Source organism: Staurois parvus, unplaced genomic scaffold (genome assembly GCF_062004578.1).
Source record: "Staurois parvus isolate SC_StPar_1 unplaced genomic scaffold, SC_StPar_1.0 ptg000526l, whole genome shotgun sequence".
Taxonomy (NCBI): domain Eukaryota; kingdom Metazoa; phylum Chordata; class Amphibia; order Anura; family Ranidae; genus Staurois; species Staurois parvus.
In genome coordinates, this window is record NW_028318322.1 from 223,671 (window position 1) to 248,997 (window position 25,327).

At 47.8% G+C, this 25,327-nt stretch overlaps 1 protein-coding gene and 1 long non-coding RNA gene across 2 annotated transcripts in view; both read left to right on the plus strand.

Annotated features, from left to right (window-relative positions):
• Nucleotides 1–2,042: 2,042 nt before the first annotated feature.
• The window catches only part of LOC149451659 (uncharacterized), a 285,430-nt gene continuing 262,145 nt past the window's right edge, over nucleotides 2,043–25,327 (plus strand). The window contains exons 1-4 of the mRNA XM_089690355.1: nucleotides 2,043–2,066; nucleotides 2,151–2,292; nucleotides 7,488–8,478; nucleotides 16,915–16,924. Of these exons, the coding sequence (XP_089546481.1) occupies nucleotides 2,043–2,066; nucleotides 2,151–2,292; nucleotides 7,488–8,478; nucleotides 16,915–16,924 (1,167 nt within the window). The remainder of the gene's footprint in view (nucleotides 2,067–2,150; nucleotides 2,293–7,487; nucleotides 8,479–16,914; nucleotides 16,925–25,327) is intronic.
• Nucleotides 19,719–25,269, plus strand: LOC149451660 (uncharacterized). Its single transcript, XR_016314998.1, has 3 exons — nucleotides 19,719–19,922; nucleotides 25,008–25,111; nucleotides 25,228–25,269. It is a non-coding gene; the product is annotated as an uncharacterized LOC149451660 (long non-coding RNA).

The following is a 25,327-nucleotide window of genomic DNA, read 5'->3' on the forward strand; positions in this document are numbered from 1 at the left end:
AACCCCCCATCATGTCCGTCCTCTTCCTTCATAGTCACGTCCGTCCTCTTCCTTCATAGTCATGTCTGTCCTCTTCCTCCATAGTCATGTCTGTCCTCCATAGTCACTGTGATATCTTTTATCTCCAGCAGATGATGATACACACATATATAGTGTGGGAACCCAGATTAACCCCTTCAGGGGCAGAACATCCCCCACTTCCGGGGCCGGAACATTCTCCTCATTGTGGAGAGGTGTTACCTTCTCACCTCATCAGTCTATACCAAAGGATTATACCACTTTTATAAGTGGGGGGATGGAGAATCCTATGGCATCACACTGACCTCACAGCTCCTCCCCCAATGTCCTTCCAACCAGAGTCAGAGAATCCTATGACATCACACTAACCTCACAGCTCCTCCTCCCAATGTCCCTCCATCTAGGGTCAGAGAATCCTATGACATCACACTGACCTCACAGCTCCTCCTCCCAATGTCCCTCCATCCAGAGTCAGAGAATCCTATGACATCACACTGACATCACAGCCCCTCCTCCCAATGTCCCTCCATCCAGAGTCAGAGAATCCTATGACATCACACTGACCTCACAGCTCCTCCTCCCAATGTCCCTCCATCCAGAGTCAGAGAATCCTATGACATCACACTGACCTCACAGCTCCTCCCCCAATGTCCCTCCATCCAGAGTCAGAGAATCCTATGACATCACACTGACCTCACAGGTCCTCCTCCCAATGTCCCTCCATCCAGAGTCAGAGAATCCTATGACATCACACTGACCTCACAGCTCCTCCCCCAATGTCCCTCCATCCAGAGTCAGAGAATCCTATGACATCACACTGACCTCACAGGTCCTCCTCCCAATGTCCCTCCATCCAGAGTCAGAGAATCCTATGACATCACACTGACCTCACAGCTCCTCCTCCCAATGTCCCTCCATCTGACTTTTTTCTGATGCTCTTAGGATGTGGGCCCCCTTGGTATCCTCACATGTAAAGAGGGACTGTTGGTCCTGCGTTGTATGTAATGACATCAGAATGCTGCAACAAGCCTATACCCTGCGTAGTGTGGGGGTCCTGTGGGGGGGAATTATACCTCAGCCTGAAGTGGGGCTTTAATAAAATGGAGACCTGAATGGAGAGGTGAGGAGGATTCTGGGAATATCATTTGATGTGACTATTTGTGTTCAGATGTAGAGTTTTCCTCCTGTGAAGTCTGGAGATCATATGACATCACATTGCCTCCACCTCCCTCCCTGATAGAAGAGAGAAAGAAGAAGAAGATTCTAGAAGTCACCAGAGAGATCACTGAGCTGCTGACAGGAGAGGTGAGCGGTGCCGGGAATTCTGGGACATTCTCCAGTAACAGACAAGGGATGTGTCTGGATGGTGACTGTATCATTGTGTGTGTCAGGTTCCTATAAGGTGTCAGGGTGTCACTGTCTATTTCTCCATGGAGGAGTGGGAGTATTTAGAAGGACACAAGGATCTCTACAAGGACGTCATGATGGACAATCAGCCGCCCCTCACATCACCGGGTAAGAGGAGACTTTATTGTAAAGGAGAGAGCAGTACGGAGGATCCACCTAGATCCCCCATCATCTGATAAACACATAGAAACAATGGATTCAGTCAGTGTGTGTGTTTCCTACAGATGGATCCAGTCATGGGAACCCACCAGAGAGATGTCCCCGTCCTCTGTATTCCCGGGATTCCACACAGGAAGGTCACACCATCCCTCACCATCATCAGGTAGATGATGACAATTATTGGTAGTTGTGATTTATACACAGCATGTTTGTTACAATGAATGTTTTATTATATCTTTCAGAGTGGAATCCTCGGGGATGAGAATATTGATGTTAAAGAAGAGTATAAAGAGGAGGATGAGGAGTATGGAGTGATGGAGGAGTTTTCAGAAGGACACAAGGATATGATGGAGCCACCTAATACCAGGAACCCACCAGAGAGATGTCCCCGTCCTCTGTATTCCCGGGATTCCACACAGGAAGGTCACACCATCCCTCACCATTACAAGGTTGGTAGGATGGAGCATTCAGAAAAAGGACTCGTAGAAGTGATTTTTTTAATGTGATTGCACAATATTGGAGTTCATGTTTTACAGATGAACTCTTCTATTATTATTTTGTTTTAGGTTGAAGATCTGATTGATATAAAAGTTGAGGTGAAAGCAGAAGAAGAAGAGGCGTATGTGAGGGATGATCAGCAGTCTATGGAGGAGGATGGAATAACGGGGACATTTATAGAGGAGGACACTCCTACAGAGATCAGCACAGGTGGGTCATGAACACTAAATCCATTCCTCCACCCATACTGCTCACTGATTGGTCCAGAGTAGGGCGGGGACTGGGTGATATCAGCCTGTAATCCCCTGGTCACTTTCCTGAGCTGTGTTCCCCGTCCTGTATTCCTGGATTTCTCTCGGATAATCTTCCTTCTCTGTGCTGCAGACACAATTTATGTATCTAGACTGGATTTATGGAGGTTCTGGGGCTCAGCTGGCAGCAAAATGTTGATTCATGAGCATTACTAGACATGCTCATGAATCAGCATTACTTGGGGCATGTAATTTGGGCCTCCTGCCCCATGCCTAGGTCTAGTAAAATCTCTGACAGAACATTTCTCCCAGGGTTCCTTGCTCTGTGGTCTGCTGGCTGTGCCGGGTGGAGGGATATGTCTGTAGTGTCTCAGACCCAAGTCACTGAGTGCAGTCTCAGGAGATGGGTGGCAGCGGTGTGGGATCTCTGCAACTTGTCTACAGTAAACATTTAAGCTTCCACTGATTACTGAATGCCAATATTATCAGTCCTGACCCTTACACTACATAATTTATATTGTACATTACATCCTCTTGACCCCTGCACTATATACTCTGTGTTGTACATTACATACTCCTGACCCCTGCACTATATACACTCTATGTTGTACATTCCATACTCCTGACCCCTGCACTATATACTCTATGTTGTACATTACATACTCCTGACCCCTGCACTATATACTCTATGTTGTACATTATACTCCTGCCCCTGCACTATATACTCTATGTTGTACATTACATACTCCTGACCCCTGCACTATATATTCTATGTTGTACATTACATACTCCTGACCCCTGCACTATATACTCTGTGTTGTACATTACATACTCCTGACCCCTGCACTGTATACTCTATGTTGTACATTACATACTCCTGACTTCTGCTCTCCCCCCTCCCCTCACTGCTATATATACACATAATATGGATTCTCTTTTGTTATATCCTCCCAGCTGGAGATTTTATATCGGATGATGTGATTGGAGCACAGACTTTTACATGGTGATAATAATGTGATAACATCCTCCAACTTTGGACCCTTAAACAGAAAGTGATAATGAGGGAGGAGTCAATACCCCAATGATGGTGGTCTTCAGGATCAGTCCAGTCTTCATCTTGGTTGTTCTCCCCCCATCCTCACTCTCTGACCTCTGGTGGGGCTCAGCCCCGCTGTTCTTCATGACTAAATCATGGAGTAAATAAGGAAGTGCAGTACTTCTTGTGTTGGGAAGATGGCGATGAGTGATAGAGGGGGTGGGGACCCTCATCCTATAATCCCCTCATCACTGTCCCTCCTATAAAAGACAGTTCTGGTTGTTTCCTCACTCTCTGACTAAGGTCCATGAATAAAGAAATGACCTGGTAGGAGATCAGAGGAGCCATTTCCTAGTTCTCTTGTGTGATGGAAGTGTAGGCAGGATACAACACACACGGAGGATGATAAACCCACAAAGCTTTATTGAACTATGGGAGGCACTCAGTCAGTATAGGAAGGTATTGTCTGGGTACCCAAAAGGGGAAGAGAGGGGAGGAGTCCAAAACCATAGTAATCCGGCCCACGATAGGGCATTTGGGTATCAATGGCCTGAGCAAGTATTAATCCAAGCAGGCAGTTCTGGCAAAGGTAATAGGGAGGTTCAATGGGGCAATCCAGGTAGGAAAGGTATGAGTGTTCAATGGGGCAATCCAGGTAGGAAAGGTCTGAGTGTTCAATGGGGCAGACCAGACAGGACAAGAGGGAAATTCAACGGCAGTCTAAGCAGGGAAAAAATAGGGGCAATCAATGGGGCCAGTGCAGGCAAGGAAATAGGGGGATTCATGGACAGTCCAGGCAGGGAAAATAGGGAGACCCATGGGGGGTAGTTCAGACAGGAGGGTATGAGCACTCACGGTTTAGGCAGCAGTCACCTCGGGCACACAGCGAACAGCAGGCAGGAGTAACCTCTGGCACACAGCGGATAGCAGGCAGGAGTACTCGTTGGCACACAGCGGATAGCAGGCAGCAGTACTCGTTGGCACACAGTGGATAGCAGGCAGGAGTACTCGTTGGCACACAGCGGATAGCAGTCAGGAGGACTCATTAGCACACAGCGGATAGCAGGCAGGAGTACTCGTTGGCACACAGCGGATAGCAGGCAGGAGTACTCGTTGGCACACAGCGGATAGCAGGCATCAGTACTCGTTGGCACACAGTGGATAGCAGGCAGGAGTACTCGTTGGCACACAATGGATAGCAGGCAGGAGTACTCGTTGGCACACAGCGGATAGCAGGCAGGAGTACCCTTTAGCACACAGCGGATAGCAGGCAGGAGTACTCGTTGGCACACAGCGGATAGCAGGCAGGAGTACTCGTTGGCACACAGTGGATAGCAGTCAGGAGTACTCGTTGGCACACAATGGATAGCAGTCAGGAGTACTCATTAGCACACAGTGGATAGCAGGCAGGAGTACTCGTTGGCACACAGCGGATAGCAGGCAGGAGTACCCGTTAGCACACAGCGGATAGCAGGCAGGAGTACTCGTTGGCACACAGCGGATAGCAGGCAGGAGTACTCGTTGGCACACAGCGGAAAGCAGCCAGGAGTACTCGTTGGCACACAGCGGATAGCAGGCAGCAGTACTCGTTGGCACACAGCGGATAGCAGGCAGGAGTACTCGTTGGCACACAATGGATAGCAGGCAGGAGTACTCGTTGGCACACAGCGGATATCAGGCAGGAGTACTCGTTAGCACACAGCGGATAGCAGGCAGGAGTACTCGTTGGCACACAGCGGATAGCAGGCAGGAGTACTCGTTGGCACACAGCGGATAGCAGGCAGGAGTACTCGTTGGCACACAGCGGAAAGCAGCCAGGAGTACTCGTTGGCACACAGCGGATAGCAGGCAGCAGTACTCGTTGGCACACAGCGGATAGCAGGCAGGAGTACTCGTTGGCACACAGTGGATAGCAGTCAGGAGTACTCGTTGGCACAGAATGGATAGCAGGCAGGAGTACTCGTTGGCACACAGCGGATAGCAGGCAGGAGTACTCATTAGCACACAGCGGATAGCAGGCAGGAGTACTCGTTGGCACACAGCGGATAGCAGGCAGGAGTACTCGTTGGCACACAGCGGATAGCAGGCAGGAGTATTCATTGGCACACAGCGGATAGCAGGCAGGAGTACTCGTTGGCACACAGCGGATAGCAGGCAGGAGTACTGGTTGGCACACAGCGGATAGCAGGCAGGAGTACTCGTTGGCACACAGCGGATAGCAGGCAGGAGTATTCATTGGCACACAGCGGATAGCAGGCAGCAGTACTCGTTGGCACACAGCGGATAGCAGGCAGGAGTACTCGTTGGCACACAGCGGATAGCAGGCAGGAGTACTCGTTGGCACACAGCGGATAGCAGCCAGGAGTACTCGTTGGCACACAGCGGATAGCAGTCAGGAGTACTCGTTGGCACAGAATGGATAGCAGGCAGGAGTACTCGTTGGCACACAGTGGATAGCAGTCAGGAGTACTCGTTGGCACAGAATGGATAGCAGGCAGGAGTACTCGTTGGCACACAGCGGATAGCAGGCAGGAGTACTCATTAGCACACAGCGGATAGCAGGCAGGAGTACTCGTTGGCACACAGCGGATAGCAGGCAGGAGTACTCGTTGGCACACAGCGGATAGCAGGCAGGAGTATTCATTGGCACACAGCGGATAGCAGGCAGGAGTACTCGTTGGCACACAGCGGATAGCAGGCAGGAGTACTGGTTGGCACACAGCGGATAGCAGGCAGGAGTACTCGTTGGCACACAGCGGATAGCAGGCAGGAGTATTCATTGGCACACAGCGGATAGCAGGCAGCAGTACTCGTTGGCACACAGCGGATAGCAGGCAGGAGTACTCGTTGGCACACAGCGGATAGCAGGCAGGAGTACTCGTTGGCACACAGCGGATAGCAGGCATGAGTACTCTTTGGCACACAATGGATAGCAGGCAGGAGTACTCGTTGGCACACAGCGGATAGCAGTCAGGAGTACTCGTTGGCACACAGCGGATAGCAGGCAGGAGTACTCGTTGGCACACAATGGATAGCAGGCAGGAGTACTCGTTGGCATAGAGCGGATTGCAGTCAGGAGTACTCGTTGGCACACAGCGGATAGCAGGCAGGAGTACTCGTTGGCACACAGCGGATAGCAGGCAGGAGTACTCGTTGGCACACAGCAGATAGCAGGCAGGAGTACTCGTTGGCACACAATGGATAGCAGGCAGGAGTACTCTTTGGCACACAGTGGATAGCAGGCAGGAGTACTCGTTAGCACACAATGGATAGCAGGCGGGAGTACTCGTTAGCACACAATGGATAGCAGTCAGGAGTACTCGTTAGCACACAATGGATAGAAGGCAGGAGTACTCGTTAGCACACAATGGATAGCAGGCAGGAGTACTCATTGGCACACAATGGATAGCAGGCAGGAGTACTCTTTGGTACACAGCAGACAGCAGGCACCTCTAGCCCCCAGGGATCAGCAAAGTACTCAGCAGGGTCTGGCTGTGGGGGTCTGGCCTCAGCTCAGACCTTCCAACAGCTACTCACAGTGATGTGCAGGGGACCAACAACCTCCCGGGTCCCGCTCTGGTCCTCTTATGCTGGAGCCTGATGCTTCCTGGTTGCCCTGGCAATGGCCGGTCCAGTGTCGGGTTGCCGGGGCAACGAGGCACGCCCCCCTCACTCTGGCCACGCTCAGGGAGCGCGCCCTTTGTCTCTGGCAGGCGCAGAGCATGGGAAGCCTCGTTCCCATGTTGCGCCCGCCGGGGGGGGTTCAGAGACACCCCGGAGGCCCGTGCTATGTGGGTCCAGCGGGGTGCCTGACTCCTCGGCAGCTTCACTGAGGAGAGGTGCTATCCGCACCACAGGGGGCGTTTTCTCCTTGTGCAGGATGTGAGGAATCTGCAAGAGGAAGGGAGGGAGGAGGATCAAAGGAGAGCGAGGGGGGAGCTGCTGCAGGCCACCTGAACTGAGGGGAGGGGGAAGAAGGGACAGCAGGAGAGGGGGCGACCGTGACACCTTGAGGGTGGAATTGTAAACTCATCAGAGACCAAGCTGCCTGATGTGGGCGGAGCCCTCGTTTGGGGGAACCAATCAGCTCCTGTCTAGTAATCCTCTTTGTATTTTAGTCCATGGCCGGGAGATGAGGAAAACCTCAGAGGATTGTCTCACTTTGTCTCCAGACTGGAAAGTAGAAGATGAGGACATCACACAGTATAGTCCAGGAGAAAACCCGGCTCCCTCCAATGTCCATCCGGCACCACCCAGTGTAGATGGACCATCAGATTCCTCGTATCCTGAGGAACCTCAGACTGTGCGGGACCGGGCCGGCCTTCCAACAGGGAAGAGATTCTCCTGTCCTGAGTGTGGGAAGGGTTTCCATTGTAAATCTGGTCTTAATGTGCATAAAAGATCTCACACGGGGGAGAAGCCGTATTCCTGTACTGAGTGCGGGAAATGTTTTTCTGTGAAGTCCAGTCTTTACAGACATCAGAGATCTCACACGGGAGAGAAGCCATATTTCTGTCCTGAGTGTGGGAAATGTTTTTCAGAAAAGTCACATTTTTACAGACATCAAAGGTCTCACACGGGGGAAAAGCCATATTCCTGTCTTGAGTGCAGGAAATGTTTTGCAGACATGTCTAGTCTTTACACACATCAGAGATCTCACACGGGGGAGAAACCATATTCCTGCGTTGAGTGCGGGAAATGTTTTTCTGATAGATCCAGTCTTTACACTCATCAGAGATTGCACACAGGGGAGAAGCCGTACTCCTGTCCTGAGTGTGGGAAATGTTTTTCAGAGAAGTCTGATCTTGACAAACATCAGAGATCTCACACGGGGGAGAAAACGGATTCCTGTTCTGAGTGTGGGAAATGTTTTTCACAAAAGTTTCATCTTTACAGACATCAGAGATCTCACACAGGGGAGAAGCCGTATTCCTGTTCTGAGTGCGGGAAATTTTTTTCAGTGAAGTACAGTCTTTATACACATCAGCGATCTCATACAGGGGAGAAGCCGTATTCCTGTCCTGAGTGTGGGAAATGTTTTTCACAGAAGTCCCATCTTTACAAACATCAGAGTTTGCACACGAGGGAGAAGCTACTTTCCACTCCTTAGTGAGGGAAATGTTCCGCACTGAAGTCCTGTCTTCCTGTACATCAGGGGTCCCACACAAGAGGTGTATTAGTGCCTTGAGTGCGGGAAATGTCTTCTAGATGAATGTTGCTGGACATCCCAGCTCTCGTGGGGAAGAAGCACACCCTGATATACACCTCAGATATACTCCATGACTGATCTTCATCATGAAACAAACAGTTCATAAGGAGATCAGAGGCCCCCAAAGACATGGATGAAGTGTGGGACCGGGTTGGTCATTGATATCAGGAGAATAATAAAAATGTCCTGCCCTGTAATTGGCTGAGTACATTTTTGATGGGAGATTTTACAAACATTTGGAGGTCTATTATTAATACTTTGTAGACAAATGTTCCAAGCACTCATTAGCACTCATTGTAGGTGAGGACAATACTTGCATGGTGGGGGATCACTGAAGAGGTGGGTGGTAATAAAATGTCCCAATTCTAGAAGAGTGACTGATGGTGTACACATGGGAGCAATGGAATTGTGTGTATACCGGGAATGAAGGAGTGATTGGTGAATGCACATATTGGGACTTTCCCGTGTCTTTCTCCATACATGTTTCTTCTTGTATGTTTCCCGTGATACAAATGTCTGTGTATATGATCGGCACATGATGGTCTGTCTATGACAAACGTTTCATTGATCTGATCATTTCCATGGTGATTGTGGACACATTGTGATTGGTTGATGGGGGATAGAAAGCACAGAGAGCAGGAAGTAGAGCGCCATCCTTTCTACGACATTCGCTGAGCGTACCTCCTCTGAATTCAGTTCCCGCAGGAAGATGGATGACAGTCGCTGATCGTACCTCCTCTGAATTCAGTTCCCGCAGGAAGATGGATGACATTCGCTGATCGTACCTCCTCTGAATTCAGTTCCCGCGGGAAGATGGATGACTGTCGCTGATCATACCTCCTCTGAATTCAGTTCCCGCAGGAAGATGGATGACAATCGCTGATCGTACCTCCTCTGAATTCAGTTCCCGCAGGAAGATGGATGACAATCGCTGAGCATACCTCCTCTGAATTCAGTTCCCACGAGAAGATGGATGACAATCGCTGATCGTACCTCCTCTGAATTCAGTTCCCACGGGAAGATGGATGACAATCGCTGATCGTACCTCCTCTGAATTCAGTTCCCGCGGGAAGATGGATGACAATCGCTGAGCATACCTCCTCTGAATTCAGTTCCCGCAGGAAGATGGATGACAATCGCTGATCATTACTCCTCTGAATTCAGTTCCCGCAGGAAGATGGATGACAGTCGCTGAACGTACCTCCTCTGAATTCAGTTCCCGCAGGAAGATGGATGACAATCGCTGGACGTACCTCCTCTGAATTCAGTTCCCGCAGGAAGATGGATGACAATCGCTGAGCATTCCTCCTCTGAATTCAGTTCCCGCAGGAAGATGGATGACAATCGCTGATCGTACCTCCTCTGAATTCAGTTCCCGCGGGAAGATGGATGACAATCGCTGATCGTACCTCCTCTGAATTCAGTTCCCGCGGGAAGATGGATGACAATCGCTGATCGTACCTCCTCTGAATTCAGTTCCCGCGGGAAGATGGATGACAATCGCTGAGCATACCTCCTCTGAATTCAGTTCCCGCAGGAAGATGGATGACAATCGCTGAGCATACCTCCTCTGAATTCAGTTCCCGCAGGAAGATGGATGACAATCGCTGATCATTACTCCTCTGAATTCAGTTCCCGCATGAAGATGGATGACAATCGCTGATTGTACCTCCTCTGAATTCAGTTCCCGTAGGAAGATGGATGACAGTCGCTGATCATACCTCCTCTGAATTCAGTTCCCGCAGGAAGTTGGATGACAATACTCTCTAGGAGGTGTTAGGAATGACGGGTCCGGGGCTTATTCCTTACATCAGCCAGGTGCCCATACTGCCATAAAACTCTACAGGAAATCTTCATGGGGGGTGTTGGGGTGGTAAAACACATGGGAAATCTTATATACAGTCAATGTCCACTTAGAAAGTGCGGTTTGGGAAGTTGCAGGAACTGAGACTGAGACTTCTATCAAAAGTTCACAATGATGGTAAAAATTATTGTAGGCCCAAAATATCTATCACACTAGTAATAAAAATAAAATTCCAGTATCTATCCCGCCATTTGTAGATGTTATAACTTTCACATAAACCGATTCATTTACACGGATTGGGATTTTATTATATACCTCAAAAAAAACAAAAACTCACAATAGTGTCATATCCTTTATACAATAAAAAATATATAAAATATATACCCCACACTTGTGCAACAAAAGTGTGGGGTATATTTTTTTTTTGTTGCACAAGTGTGGGGTATATATTTTATATATTTTTTATTGTATAAAGGATATGACACTATTGTGAGTTTTTGTTTTTTTTGAGGTATATGATCACTACAGACTTCTGGAATTGGGAACAATTTTTGGAAGAAGTAAAAGATTGTTTCACGGATGTGGTTCAGAATATTGGGGACATTTGAAATCTTAATTTTTATATTGGACACTTTTGTATGTAGGTTGGATTGTTGGAAAAAGAAAAGTTTTCTGTGATATATTGGGATTAACTTTCAAGGGTGGAAGTAATTTACTTTTCTACATAATTAGGAGGGGTTTGAGTGAGTGTGGTGCTGTTTAATAAATATATAATGTTAGAATTACTGCCCTTGATCTGACGTTCGTGGTGATACCTCACATTCATGGTGAAACCGCTGTTTCCATACTGGCACAGAGTCAACGCTCGTTAACACAGGTGCACATGTGTGCGGGGGGGAGGGGAAGAGGGTACTTTTTTTTGTAAGTTATTTTGATTTTTTTAATTATTTTTACACTTTCCCTTTCATTTTTTTTTATCACTTTTAATGCTATCACAGGGAATGCAAATATCCCCTATAACCTCAATGGGCATTGTCATAGATTATTTTTTGAGAAATCTGGGGCCTATCAGATTCTGGATATCTCCTCTGCCCTTACATTATCTAATCTCACCAAGATCGGTGTGATCAGATGCTTTCCCAATTTACAAATGGCGCTGTTCATATCCTGCAAAACTGAAGTAATGAAATGCTCATAGCTTCCGATTTCTTAGACTATAGAGATGATTGGCACCATTCCGGTCTCCAATCAGCTCTATGGTCAGCTGGCAGAAACACCGGCTGCATTCTCACGTTCCCACAATGGCACGGGACTGCCTGAGAAGGCTGTGGAAGGCAGCGGGGGAGGGGGGCATCATATCCTGCTGTTTGTTAAAGAAATGCTGCAGCTACTTAGCCACTAGGATTGCTTTTACATGAAAACCAATCGCTGGCTGAAAAAGTGATACCTGGATGAGGCCTGCAGCTGTAGGCATTTTCCTGGTATAACCATTCAAAGTACAGTGATGTACCAGTACGTTGCTGGTCCTTGTTGGGTATATATGCTATGTTCTTTTTTTTTTTGTATGCAGCCTGTGGACTGAATAAAAAAAGAAGAAATCTCTGCCAGTAAAAGTGTGTGGTATGCCCACCATTAGAATATACCACCCTGCATCCACCCACTTCTAATGGTAGGCACACATTAGGTCGCAGGGTGCCACATGCACCAGTTCCAAGATTGTACAAATGTCTAAATAGTGGCACACTTGAATAAAAATTGTCCACGTATAAGTGGTACCCCATATGGAAAAAGGATGACACCAAGTCCCAAACTATCTTTCCACTGCTCCCCATGTAGTCTGGGCATCCAGGGGGATCCACGTGACTATCTTTTCCCTCATAAATCCAAAACTTATAAGTATCGCCTGTTGTCCTCTCACAGGTCTTCTACATCTTGACCCCATATCTGCCACGCTTGCTGGGGAGAAATTATTTGAATGCAAGGCGGCCAGAAAAATTAATGAGGGATTCATCAACGCAGATGTTTTGCTGGGGAGTATAGACATCTGCAAATTTTTGGTTGAGGTGATTTATGAGGGGCCGAATTTTGTAGAGCCGGTCACATTCAGAGTCACCCCGAGGATGACAGATTGTATTGTCATTGAAATGCATAAAACACATTATACTCTAATATCTATGCCTGGCCATGGCAGCAGAGAACACGGCATATGATGATGGGGTCTGTGGACCAATACAACCACAATTCATTTTTTTAGTATTGCCCATATTGAGGGTTAGGCCCAAAAAATTTTTTAATTCGTAAACCGTAATGGGTTTCCATGCGAATGGTCTGGCAAGGTTTGAATTTGGGTTGGCGGTGATAAATTGTTGTGCATTAAAATTGCTTTGATCCACAATCAACGCATACAGATATTCCGTAAAAAACAGCTCCAAAAAATCAAGGGGAGGAGTTAAATTTGCTGTTTCCACCTGAATTCTGGGTTGGGCAGTAAAAGGGGGAAGTACAGGTGCTGCAGAATTTGCGGGCTGCCAATCGGGATTTGTAAGCACATCTGGAAGGATACTTGGGACTCTACAGGTCTGTCTGTAAATTATTGGTGGCTGCGGGACAATACTTGTGCTCTCCACCACACCAGCTTGTACTGCACTTATGAAACTTGCCACGTCACCAAGTGATACTGAAGTGCTGGTATGTGAAAGACCAGGATGTACTAGGCCGCTGGTGCTCGCCAGTTAACCAAAAGGTAGCGCGGCACTAGTACTGGCACTCTGCTCCATATGAGAGTCATCAAATTTTACCGGCAAGTGATAACAGAGATCAGGCATGTGTAAGAGACCACCCGGCGGTACCACTAGCACTCCACTGAATAGGCGTCCCCAGCGTACGGAATCTAAGTCCCAGAGTGCTTGTTCACCAGGGCCCCTGATGGTGGGGATGGACTTGGAGCACCCCGAGACCAGGTCGTGGCTACTGGGTACGTCCGTCAGTGGTAGTGGTATTTTTTCCCCGCAGTCGGTGGGCCCAGTCTTGGGGTTCACCCTGCAGGAGAGAGATGACGAACCCCACCTTCAGATTGGCTCTCCCGAGCGTCTGTGTTCTCCAATTACCAACTTGAATTAGCCATGGTGAGCCCGTTCAATCTGTCAGCCCTTCTACATTCTAATTCCAACTCACTCCCGGAACATCTCAAACACAATCCACTCATACGGGACACACTCTTCACATGGAGGGAGATCAGACGTAGACTAGGAGTTTCTCCCTGGATATCTCCTTTTCTTCCCATTCATCCTTCCTTCTCTGTCTCTCAACAACATGCAGCTTACGATCTGTGGTACAACCAGGGTCTTAGACTTGTCATCCAATTGTATGACTTTGCATCAGGATCTCCCCTTCCGTTCCAACAAATCCTTAGCTCGTTTGAGTTGCCTTCTCATCATTTTTTGTACATTTTACAAGTCAGGAATTTTGTGCAATCCATAGCACAGAATAAACCCACTTGTTTCTGCACGACGGTGATAGAGGTCCTTGTAAGGAATCAGAAATATAACATATCTAATATTTATAGTCAATTGTCTATGCAATACGCAACACCGCTGGAATCCTCCACATCCATCAAATCATGAATCCGAGACTTTGACAATGCTTTCATTGTGGAACAACTACTCACAGGCTTTAACATGACCTGTGCGTTCAACACAAATTTGGCGGGAGCAGCAGTTTAAAATTATGCACCATGCTTATATGCCCTGTCTGTACTCACGTTCAGACTCACTGATCTCTATGTGTCCGCTTTGTGGTTCATATAAGCCGTCACTTCACCACAGGTTCTGGAGTTGCCCATTGATCTCTACCTTCTGGAACCAACTTTTGAACTTCATGCTCTTCATCACTACTCTCCCGTTACCTAGAGACCCACTGCTTCTTCTTTTCGGCAACTTGGATGCTTCCATGTCTGCTGCTTCACATCAGCATATTGCTATGCTCAGAGCCGCCAAACCGTGGCTGTCCACTTGTTTGATGGCTGCGAGAAGGTCTATTCTAAAAAAATGGGTTTCCAACTGCCCGCCAACCATCTCGGATGTCAAATTGGAACTTAACTTCCTACTTCGCTTGGATCGGCTCAGCATCCATATCTCTCCATCCACATCAGGAGAGGAAAAGTTCAACCGCAAGTGGAGTCAATATGTTTCAAGAATATTTCCTACCTCGGAGATCCAGCTTCCCTCCCAAGGATTTCTAACCTAGTCCTAACTTAGCCTCTAGGCGATTCCTGATGCACTGTGTTTTATTTGTCTTAGGGGGCAAATGATTGCTAAATTACCTTCTCTAAGTTTTCCTGGACCTTTACTCAACTATTTTGGCAATCTGCCATTTTTCCACCTTGGCTTCTGTTTTCTTATTCTCTCTATCTTTCACAATCTCGCTTCACTGTTGACTCTTAGTGAAGCGTCCCCGTAATAGCACATTTTCACACATATTGTCAAGCTGCTTCCTATTATATTATCATAGTAGCCTATTATTCACCCTATTATCTTAGTGTCCTAATTTCTATATTCTGGCCTGTCCTCTTGGTCTTCTGGTCTCTGATCTCTGATCTTTGGTAACAAAATTCCTTGTCCTCCTTTTCTCCTTCTTTTCTTTCCTGTCCGTATATTCTTTTCTGGGCTGGTTCTTTCAGCTCCTTGTTCTTCTTTCTTCACTGCTCTATCTCTACCTTCTGCTCTCATTTTGCCTCTACTTCTTACCCATATACACGATGACCTTCCTCTTGGTCATTTGACAAATGGTCAACATGGCATACATTTGCGTATCTCTAGATTACTCATACATACGAAGGTATATACATGTACCTTTCTAAATCCTGGATACTCTATTCTTAAGCCCTTGCAACCTCATACATCATACGATGTCTCCTTTCCTATAAGTAACTTTCTCCTTACTAAATTTCTCTGATTCCTCTTTGTTTCTCTCGGGGCTTTGGCAATTTGTTTTTGTGTAAAATTGTCATTTCTTGAATTTTTCACCTGCTTTGGCATGTTGCCACGCTATGAATACTGCATAAATTCACCGTTGGTTAATGTGTGTATACAATAAAACCAAATAAAGTTTCTTTAAAAAAAAAAAAAAAAAAAGCCAGCCTGGGCAGTATGGGTAAGGGAGAGTAATATTGCAGCCAAGAGGGATGTGACTATTTCAGAGAGTATTTTAGTGTCCACATTTAGGATGGATATAGTTCGGTAAGACCCCGATTCAGTTGGGTCCTTGCCCTTATTAGAAATCAATTTCATAGTCTTGGTGACCCATCAGAATTTGTGGGCCCCCCTCCCAAACCTCGTTATATACTGTCAGTAGCTGAGGGATGATGAGAGTCCATCAGCCTTTAATCACCTCAGACTCTTCCTTTAATAAAATAGGGACATTTACAGATTGCAGGTGGGAGGGGCCAATAGTGAGTAAATGAAGTGAGTCTAGGAATTTTGTGGTCACCTCAAGGTCTTGGATCTAGATATAGAGTGGCACAAATATCTTCCAGTATTTTATTGGTTTCTTCTGAGGAGGAGACAAGGGTAGCAGAAGTATCCTTTAGGGAGGCTACATGAGTTGGTTGGAAAGACCCTTTGCTTACCCACCTTATCACCATATTTACACAATTGTGAATCAGCAGAGGAACCATTTATATGTTTGTAATTCTCTACCCAAAGATCAAAGAGGTGTTTGGCTTCATGCCAATGCTTTCTGTGCTCAGAGGTATTCTGCTTTGTCAATGTTTTATATGAGGAAACATCCTTCCCCTAATAAAAGGCTTGGCAGCTTCCAAGAACAAGTGCGGGTCACATTGATGGGATTCATTAGTGGTGGTGTACTCTAGCCAAGCATCGCTACCAGCGTGTATGAAGTCCACCTTACATGTCAGATAGGAAGGAAATCTCCAAATATTTGGGGGGCCTGTGGTTCGAGGGTCTGCCAAAGAAACAGAGGTGGGGCTATGGTCTGATATAATCAAGTCGTGTATGGCCATATGATGGACATGAGGGAAAAGGGAAGTGCTGCAATAAAGATAGTCTAGCCTGGCAAATGTATTGTGAGAATATGAAGTAAACTCCCTGTCTGTGGGGTCCGCCAGTCACCAGGGGTCTAATAATCCTCTGGCAGAAATCAACTGTGCTAATGAGAAGAGTCAGTAGACACCTTTTCATGGGTGGACCTTGTGTTGACCTGTCCTCTCTATCATTTACTACTGTGTTAGTCTCCTCCATCTATCTGATGTATACTGGGATTATGCAACATCCAATTAGCTGCAGCATTACAGAAGGGTCTGCCAGGGGAGTTGGGGGCATAGACATTGGTGAGTTGGAGATCCTTATTGGAGATCTGTAAGACCACGGTAGCCATACGTCCCATATCATCGTTACACTCAGAGATGAATTCTAATGCCAGGTTTTTGTGGATTACAATGAGCACTCTTGCCTTCCGTCCTACTACTGCCCAACCTAGCGCCTGAGCCACCCACAACCTTTCCATTCTATGAAAGTCTGCTGCTTGTAAGTGTGTCTCCTGCCGGAGTGCCGGACCCGTTCACAACCACTTCAAGTGTCCCAGCATTTGTAATTGTTTAGCAGGGGAGCGTAGCTGCATATGATGAGCTGTAGAAAGGGATATGGCTCCTAGCTTCAGGCGGTGAAGTGAACAGGAAAAAACACAAATTAATCATTATTAAACAACAAAACTGAACATAAAAACTGTAACCTTTCTTCCATATGCGTACTCCATACCTGTGCTTAGCAAATCTGCTGACCTGATGGAATCATATTTAACTTGGTATAGCTTCCTCCCACTGAGAAAGATAGGATACAGACAACGTGACCATGTGACAGCAGGAAGGTAAATACTTGGCTCAAAAATATGAAAGGAAGACTGTAATCCGAGTCTGGCATGAAGTCAATGAAACTCATGGGATATGGATCTGATCAGGTAAGTAGCAGAGGGGGTTGTTCATCACTTTCAGCTGCTTTGGTGGTAATGACATTAACAACAGGTGCACTAGATGGGCAACAAGGAGACGACCCACAAAACAGGAATGGTTTTACAGGTGGAGGTCACTGACATTTTTTCCCTACTCCTCTTTTCTGTTTTTCACTAGTTTGGCATTTGGCTCGGGTCAGTGTCACTACTGGTAGCATGAGGCCATACCTGGACCCTACAGAGGTTGTACAGGCATTCCAACTCTTCCAGGATGGCACATCAATACATGGCATTGCCAGAAGGTTTGCTGTGTCTCCCAGCACAGTCTCAAGAGCATGGAGGAGATTCCAGGAGACAGGCAGTTACTCTAGGAGAGCTGGACAGGGACGTAGAAGGTCCTTAACCCATCAGCAGCACTGATATCTGCTCCTTTGTGCAAGGAGGAACAGGATGAGCACTGCCAGAGCCCTACAGAATGACCTCCAGCAGGCCACTGGTGTGAATGTCTGACCAAACAATTAGAAACAGACTTCATGAGGGTGGCCTGAAGGCCAGACATTCCCTTGTGGGCCCTGTGCTCACTGCCCAGCACCAAAATGCATATGAAGGACAGGACATTCTGGGTAGTCTGTCTCGGTCTCTGATATGAAGGACGGAACATTCTGGGTAGTCTGTCTCATTCTCTGATATGAAGGACGGGACATTCTGGGTAGTCTGTCTCTCTGTCTCTGATATGAAGGATGGGAAATTCTGGGTAGTCTGTCTCTCTCTGATATGAAGGACGGGACATTATAAGTAGTATATCTCTGATATGAAGGATGGGACATTCTGGGTAGTCTGTCTCTCTCTGATATGAAGGATAGGACATTCTGAGTAGTCTGTCTCTCTCTGATATGAAGGACAGGATGTTCTGGGTAGTCTGTCTCGTTCTCTGATATGAAAGACGAGAAATTCTGGGTAGTCTGTCTCTCTCTGATATGAAGGACGGGACATTCTGGGTAGTCTGTCTCTCTCTGATATGAAGGATGGGACATTCTGGGTAGTGTGTCTCTCTCTGATATGAAGGACGGGACATGCTGGGTAGTGTGTCTCTGTCTCTGATATGAAGGACGGGACATTCTGGGTAGTCTGTCTTTGTCTCTGATATGAAGGATGGGAGATTCTGGGCAGTTTGTCTCTGTCTCTGATATGACGGAGGGGACACTCTGGGTAGTCTGTCTCATTCTCTGATATGAAGGATGGGACATTCTGGGTAGCCTGTCTTGGTCTCTGATATGAAGGACGGGACATTCTGGGTAGTCTGTATCGTTCTCTGATATGAAGGACGGGACATTCTGGGTAGTCTGTCTCGTTCTCTGATATGAAGGATGGGACTTTCTGGGTAGTCTGTCTCATTCTCTGATATGAAGGACGGGACATTCTAGGTAGTCTGTCTCTCTCTGATATGAAGGACGGGACATTCTGGGTAGTCTCTCTCTCTCTGATATGAAGTATGGTACATTCTGGGTAGTCTGTCTCTCTCTGATATGAAGGTGTCAGGAATGGACTGGCCAGCAATGGTGGGACTCACCTGCCTTATGAGCTGCAGTACCAGGGCTGGCCAGCGGGTCCTCCCAGCAATCAGAAACTCAACCTTGCAGCCAGTCAAACACCTGGAACTGATTATACTGGTGTATTTAAGGGATGGCCAGACCTGCAGACTCGGCCTTGGTGTGTGTTTTCCTGGGCCCTGTATCCTGTTCCTGCTCCCTGTTCCTGTCTGATTCGTTGCTGACCCTGCTCTGATCCCTGGCTTGTCTGACCATTCTCCTCTGCCTGACCCTCTGTACCATGCTGCCCGCTACCTGCTGAACCTGGCTTGTGACCCCGACCATTCTCCGCTTTCTCCCCCTGTACCTACCTGCCCGATTGATATTGACCCGGCCTGCCTGACGACGCTTGCATTATATGTACTGTCATCTGTGGGTGGTTTGGTTTGGTTAGTTTGCACTGTGTTATGTTTTAGTATTGCACTGCGTTTATGTTTGTATTGTTAGTGTTAATAAATTATATTGTTTATAACATATCTGAGGTCTGCGTTTCCCTGCATCAGTCACACACCTCTGGTCATACCCGGGAGCCCTGACAGAAGGAGGGACATTATGGGTAGTGTGTCAGATTTTAGAGGTCTCTGTTTTATTATGCATTTTGTTTTTATCTTGTGTTCTGTGTCTTTAAGACTTTTCTATCTGTAGTAAAATATCTTTTTTAAACAGTTTGTTGCATAAGAGGTTTATTGTTTCTTACATTTTTTAGTTCTTTTTGAACTTCCCTGATATCTCTGTAAGGTAGATACAATGCAGGAATGGTTATTAGGGGACATTTCTCGGGGCTGCAGTTCATCTGAACTCCACAAGATGGTGATCTCATTTCTACTACCCAGACAGGACTTCTCTATGGAATATGAACAGGAAGTGATGTCAGGAACAGACAGGAAGTGATGTCAGGAACAGACAGGAAGTGATCTGGAATAAAGATAAGACGTTCCCTTTGGTCTGAAGGAGATCGGAGAGGTTGCTGGACGTGGCAGTAGAGGAGGTAATTATTATTATACAGGATTTATGGCGCCAACAGTTTGCTCAGCGCTTTACAATATAACGGGAGACAATACAATAACAATACAGATCAATACAAGAGGGATAGGAGGGCCCTGATCCTGGGAGCTTATAATTTAAGAGGGAGGGGCTAGTGGTACAAAAGGTAGTAACTGTGGGGGATGGACTGGTTGGAAGAGTAGAAGATTCCAGTATTAGCTGAGGGCAGGATAGGCTTCCCTGAAGAGATAGGTTTTCAGAGATCACCTAAAAGTGAACAGAGTAGGCGATAGTCTGATAAATTGGAGTAGAGAGTTCCAGAGGATGGGGGAAGCTCTGGAGAAGTCCTGGAGACGAGCATGGAGGAGGAGACAAGGGAGCTAGAGAGTAGGAGGTCTTGCGAGGAGCGGAGAGGACGGTTTGAGTGATATTTAGAGACAAGATCGGTGATGTACTTTGGGGCAGAGTTATAAATGGCTTTATATGTTATTGTTAGTGTTTTGAATTTTATCCGTTGGGCAAAGGGAAGCCAGTGGAGGGATTGTCAGAGAGGTGTGGAGGACACTGAGTGGAGGCCAGTGGAGGGATTGGCAGAGAGGGATGGAGGACACTGAATGGAGGCCAGTGGAGGGATTGTCAGAGAGGTGTGGAGGACACTGAGTGGAGGCCAGTGGAGGGATTGGCAGAGAGGGATGGAGGACACTGAATGGAGGCCAGTGGAGGGATTGGCAGAGAGGGGTGGAGGACACTGAATGGAGGCCAGTGGAGGGATTGGCAGAGAGGGATGGAGGACACTGAATGGAGAGCATTGGAGGGATTGGCACAGAGGGGTGGAGGACACTGAATGGAGGCCAGTGGAGGGATTGGCAGAGAGGGGGGGAGGACACCGAGTGGAGGCCAGTGGAGGGATTGGCACAGAGGGGTAGAGGACACTGAGTAGAGGCCAGTGGAGGGATTGGCAGAGAGGGGTGGCAGATACACAACGGTTAGTAAGGTGGATGAGTCTGGCAGCAGCATTCATGAAAGACTGAAGAAGGGATAGCCTGCGATGAGGTTGACAATGAGGAGGGAGTTACAATAGTCAAGGCGAGATATAACAAGGGAGTGAATAAGTTGCTTAGTGGTTTCTGAGGTTAGGAACGGGCGTATCTTGGAGATGTTGTGGAGGTAAAGTCTGCAAGATTTGGACAGTGATTGGATTTGGGACTGAAAGGACAGATGGGAGTCTAGGATTACACCTAGTACCCTGGCATGAGGGGAGGGACTGATGATTGTATTATTGATCTTGATGGAGAAGTTAGGGGAGGGGGCACGGGCTGGAGGGAATACTAAGAGCTCAGTTTTGGAAAGATTGAGTTTGAGGAAGTGGAGTGACATCCATGCCGATATGTCACCTAGTAGGTTAGTAATGCGAGAGGAGACTGAAGGGGAGGGGTGAGGTGAGGAGACTGAAGGGGCGAGGTGAGGAGGAGACTGAAGGGGCGAGGTAAGGGGTAGAAAGATAGATTTGTGTGTCATCAGCATAGAGATGGTACTTAAAGCTGTGGGAGTTTATCAAGTGACCAAGGGAGGAGGTGTAGATGAAGAAGAGAAGGGGTTCAAGGACAGAGCCTTGAGGGACCCCTACAGAGAGAGGGAGTGAAGAGGAGGAGGCAGAGTTATCGGTAACACTGAAGGAGCTCTGCGATAGGTAGGAGGAGAACCAGGAGAGAGCAGAGTCTCGGAAGCCAAGAGAATGTAGTTTTTTGAGGAGGAGGGGGTCAAGTAGTAAGAGTACGGAGTAGTGGCCATTGGTTGGGATGAGTATGGAGTAGTGGCCATTAGCTGGGATGAGTACGGAGTAGTGGCCATCGGTTGGGATGAGTACGGAGTAGTGGCCATCGTTCGGGATGAGTACGGAGTAGTGGCCATCGTTTGGGATGAGTACCGAGTAGTGGCCATCGTTTGGGATGAGTACCGAGTAGTGGCCATCGTTTGGGATGAGTACCGAGTAGTGGCCATCGTTTGGGATGAGTACCGAGTAGTGGCCATCGGTTGGGATGAGTACGGAGTAGTGGCCATCGGTTGGGATGAGTGCGGAGTAGTGGCCATCGGTTGGGATGAGTGCGGAGTAGTGGCCATCGGTTGGGATGAGTGCGGAGTAGTGGCCATCGGTTGGGATGAGTGCGGAGTAGTGGCCATCGGCTGGGATGAGTGCGGAGTAGTGGCCATCGGCTGGGATGAGTGCGGAGTAGTGGCCATCGGCTGGGGTGAGTGCGGAGTAGTGGCCATCGGCTGGGGTGAGTGCGGAGTAGTGGCCATCGGCTGGGGTGAGTGCGGAGTAGTGGCCATCGGCTGGGGTGAGTGCGGAGTAGTGGCCATCGGCTGGGGTGAGTGCGGAGTAGTGGCCATCGGCTGGGGTGAGTGCGGAGTAGTGGCCATCGGTTGGGATCAGTACGAAGTAGTGGCCATTGGTTTTAGCAGACTGTAGATCATCAGTGAGTTTTAGTAGGGCAGTTTCAGTGGAGTGTAGTGAGTGAAAGCCAGACTGTAAAGGGTGAAGAAGGTTGTTGTCGGTGAGGGAGGAGCTCAGGCGATTGTTGACTAAACGTTCTAGGAGTTTAGAGGTAAATGGCATCAGGGAGATGGGTCTTAAGTTGTTCAGGTTGGTGGGGTCCAGGGAGGGCTTGTTAAGTATGGGAGTGATGTGCGCATGCTTTAGAGGGGAGGGGAAGGCACCAGTAGAGAGGGAGAGATTGAAGATGTGAGTGAGGGAGCATAGGATGGAAAAGAGGGTGACAGTAGTAGTTGTGAGGGGACAGGATCCAGGGGGCAGGTGCTGAGACGGGCTTATGAGAAAACCTTAGTGACCTCTTCAGTAGTAGCGAGGTCAGAAGAGGAAAGTGTTGAGGAAGGTTTAGTATAAGGAATGCTAAGTGGGATGGATGTCTGTGCAGTGGAGATGTCCCTACGAATTGCATCAATCTTGTTTTTGAAATGATTTGCAATCTCATGAGCAGTGAGTGAGGTACTGGGTGGAGGTGGAGAAAGTAGAGAGTTAAAAGTAGAGAAGAGAAAATGAGGACTGGATGACAAGGTATTGATGAGAGCGACAAAGTCGTCTTGTTTGGCAGCATGGAGGGAGGAATTGTATGTGAAGAAAGCAGATTTATATCGGGTGAATGCTTGCTGAGATTTGGTTTTATGCCACAATCACTCCAACAATCATTTCTGGTGTGGTCAGTCTGCCACGGATGTAATGGTCTGATGGGCTTGATGCTTCGTGTTGTTAGAGGAGCAAGTGAGTCTAATGTGGATGAGAGCAAACTGTTGTAGACAGCAGTGGCCAGGTCAGGGCAGGACAGGGGAGAGATTCTGTCATAGAGTTGGTCAGTTGCAGAGTGGAAAGGAGCCGGGTTCAAGTTGTGAAGGTTTCTGCGGGTAATTGTTGGCTGCTTGGAGGGATAGGTGTTTGAAGACGAGGAGACTGTGAAGGTGATGAGATTGTGATCAGAGAGAGGAAAGGGGGTGTTTGTGAGGTTGTAGGGAGTGCAAAGATGGGAGAAAACAAGGACTAATGTATTCCCATCAGAGTGAGTGGAGGACTGTATACATTGTGTTAATGCAAAAGATGAGGTTATGTTGAAGAGTTGGGATGTAGCCGGGTTGTTGACATTAATAGGAATGGTAAAATCTCCGAGAATGATAGTTTGTAGTTTAGAGGAGAGAAAGTAGGGTGTCCAGGTGGAGAAATCATCAAGAAAGCGGGACACGGGTCCAGGAGGCCGATAGATCACTGCAGTCCTCAGAGAAATGGGAGAAAACAGCCGGATGCAGTGAGTCTGGAAAGAAGAGAAGGATAGAGAGGGAGGGTTAGGGAGGACTTGAAAGGTGCTCAGTGGTGACAGAAGCAAACCAACCCCACCACCTTTCTGACCACTGGGTCTGGGTGAGTGGGTCCAGATGAGGCCTCCATAGGGAAGTGCTGCGGGAGAAGCAGAATCTGCTGCTTGGAGTCAGGTTTCTGTAATTGCTAGTAGGTTAAGGGAGCCGGAGACAAAAAGGTCATGGACAGAGGTGAGATTATTACAGACAGAGCGGGCATTCCAGAGCACACATGAAAAAGGGGAGGGTGGTTTTTGTGAGCACGGGGACTGATATTAAATTGAGGGGATTGCAGCTATTCCTGGATGAAAGAGGATGCCTGGTGTGGGGGTGAAATACTGGAGGACCAGAGTTTGGGGAGATATCCCCAGAGGTTAGGAGAAGAAAGAGGGTGCCGGATGTGGGGGTGAAATACTGGAGGACCAGGGTTTGGGGAGATATCCCCAGAGGTTAGGAGAAGGAGGGTGCAGAAAGTAAGATGGGAGCGGGATGTACACGAGCGCACATGCCTTCCAGACCTGGTGTTTGGGTCAGCAGGAGGTGATGAGAGCAGTAGTAGGGAGATGGTAGCAGTGAGGGGGAGATGTACAAGTTCTGGGGTGGAGCAGAGGGGTGAGATTTTTGGAACACAGGAAAGTAATATGAGAAGGAGGCGTAGAGGGGAAATATGAAAGGCACACAGAGTGGGACTCAGACTTGTAAGAGATGTTTCCCGGGGTGTTTGCTTGTAGTCTGTCCAGCATGCAGGAGAGTTTCTTGTTGTATCTTCCTGCTGCTTTAGTTCAACTGCTTCTTAGCACTCCATCAACGCAGAACTCACTCAAAAGCAGCCACCCCATCAGTGATCTTCCCCATCAGTGACTGTGCCCCCCATCAGTGATCTTCCCCCATCAGTGCCTGTGCCCCCCATCAGTGATCTTCCATTAGCTGATCTAAATTTATAGGGAGATGGCCCAATGAGCACTCATCTCCACCCCAATTAGGAACTGATAAGGATCACATGAATGGGGGGGATGATTCTCAAACACAGACCAGACACAGGCTACAGTCATAAAACGGTAATAAGATGTTATGTTCTATTTACACCCAGTAGCCCCCCATCATGTCCGTCCTCTTCCTCCATAGTCATGTCCATCCTCTTTGTCTATAGTCCTGTCCGTCCTCTTCCTCCGTAGTCATGTCCGTCCTCTTCCTCCATTGTCACTATGATGTCTTTTATCTCCAGCAGATGATACACACATGTTGATGATATACATCAATATTTAGAAGGACACAAGGATCTCTACAAGGACGTCATGATGGACAATCAGCCGCCCCTCACATCACCGGGTAAGAGGAGACTTTATTGTAAAGGAGAGAGCAGTACGGAGGATCCACCTAGATCCCCCATCATCTGATAAACACATAGAAACAATGGATTCAGTCAGTGTGTGTGTTTCCTACAGATGGATCCAGTCATGGGAACCCACCAGAGAGATGTCCCCGTCCTCTGTATTCCCGGGATTCCACACAGGAAGGTCACACCATCCCTCACCATCATCAGGT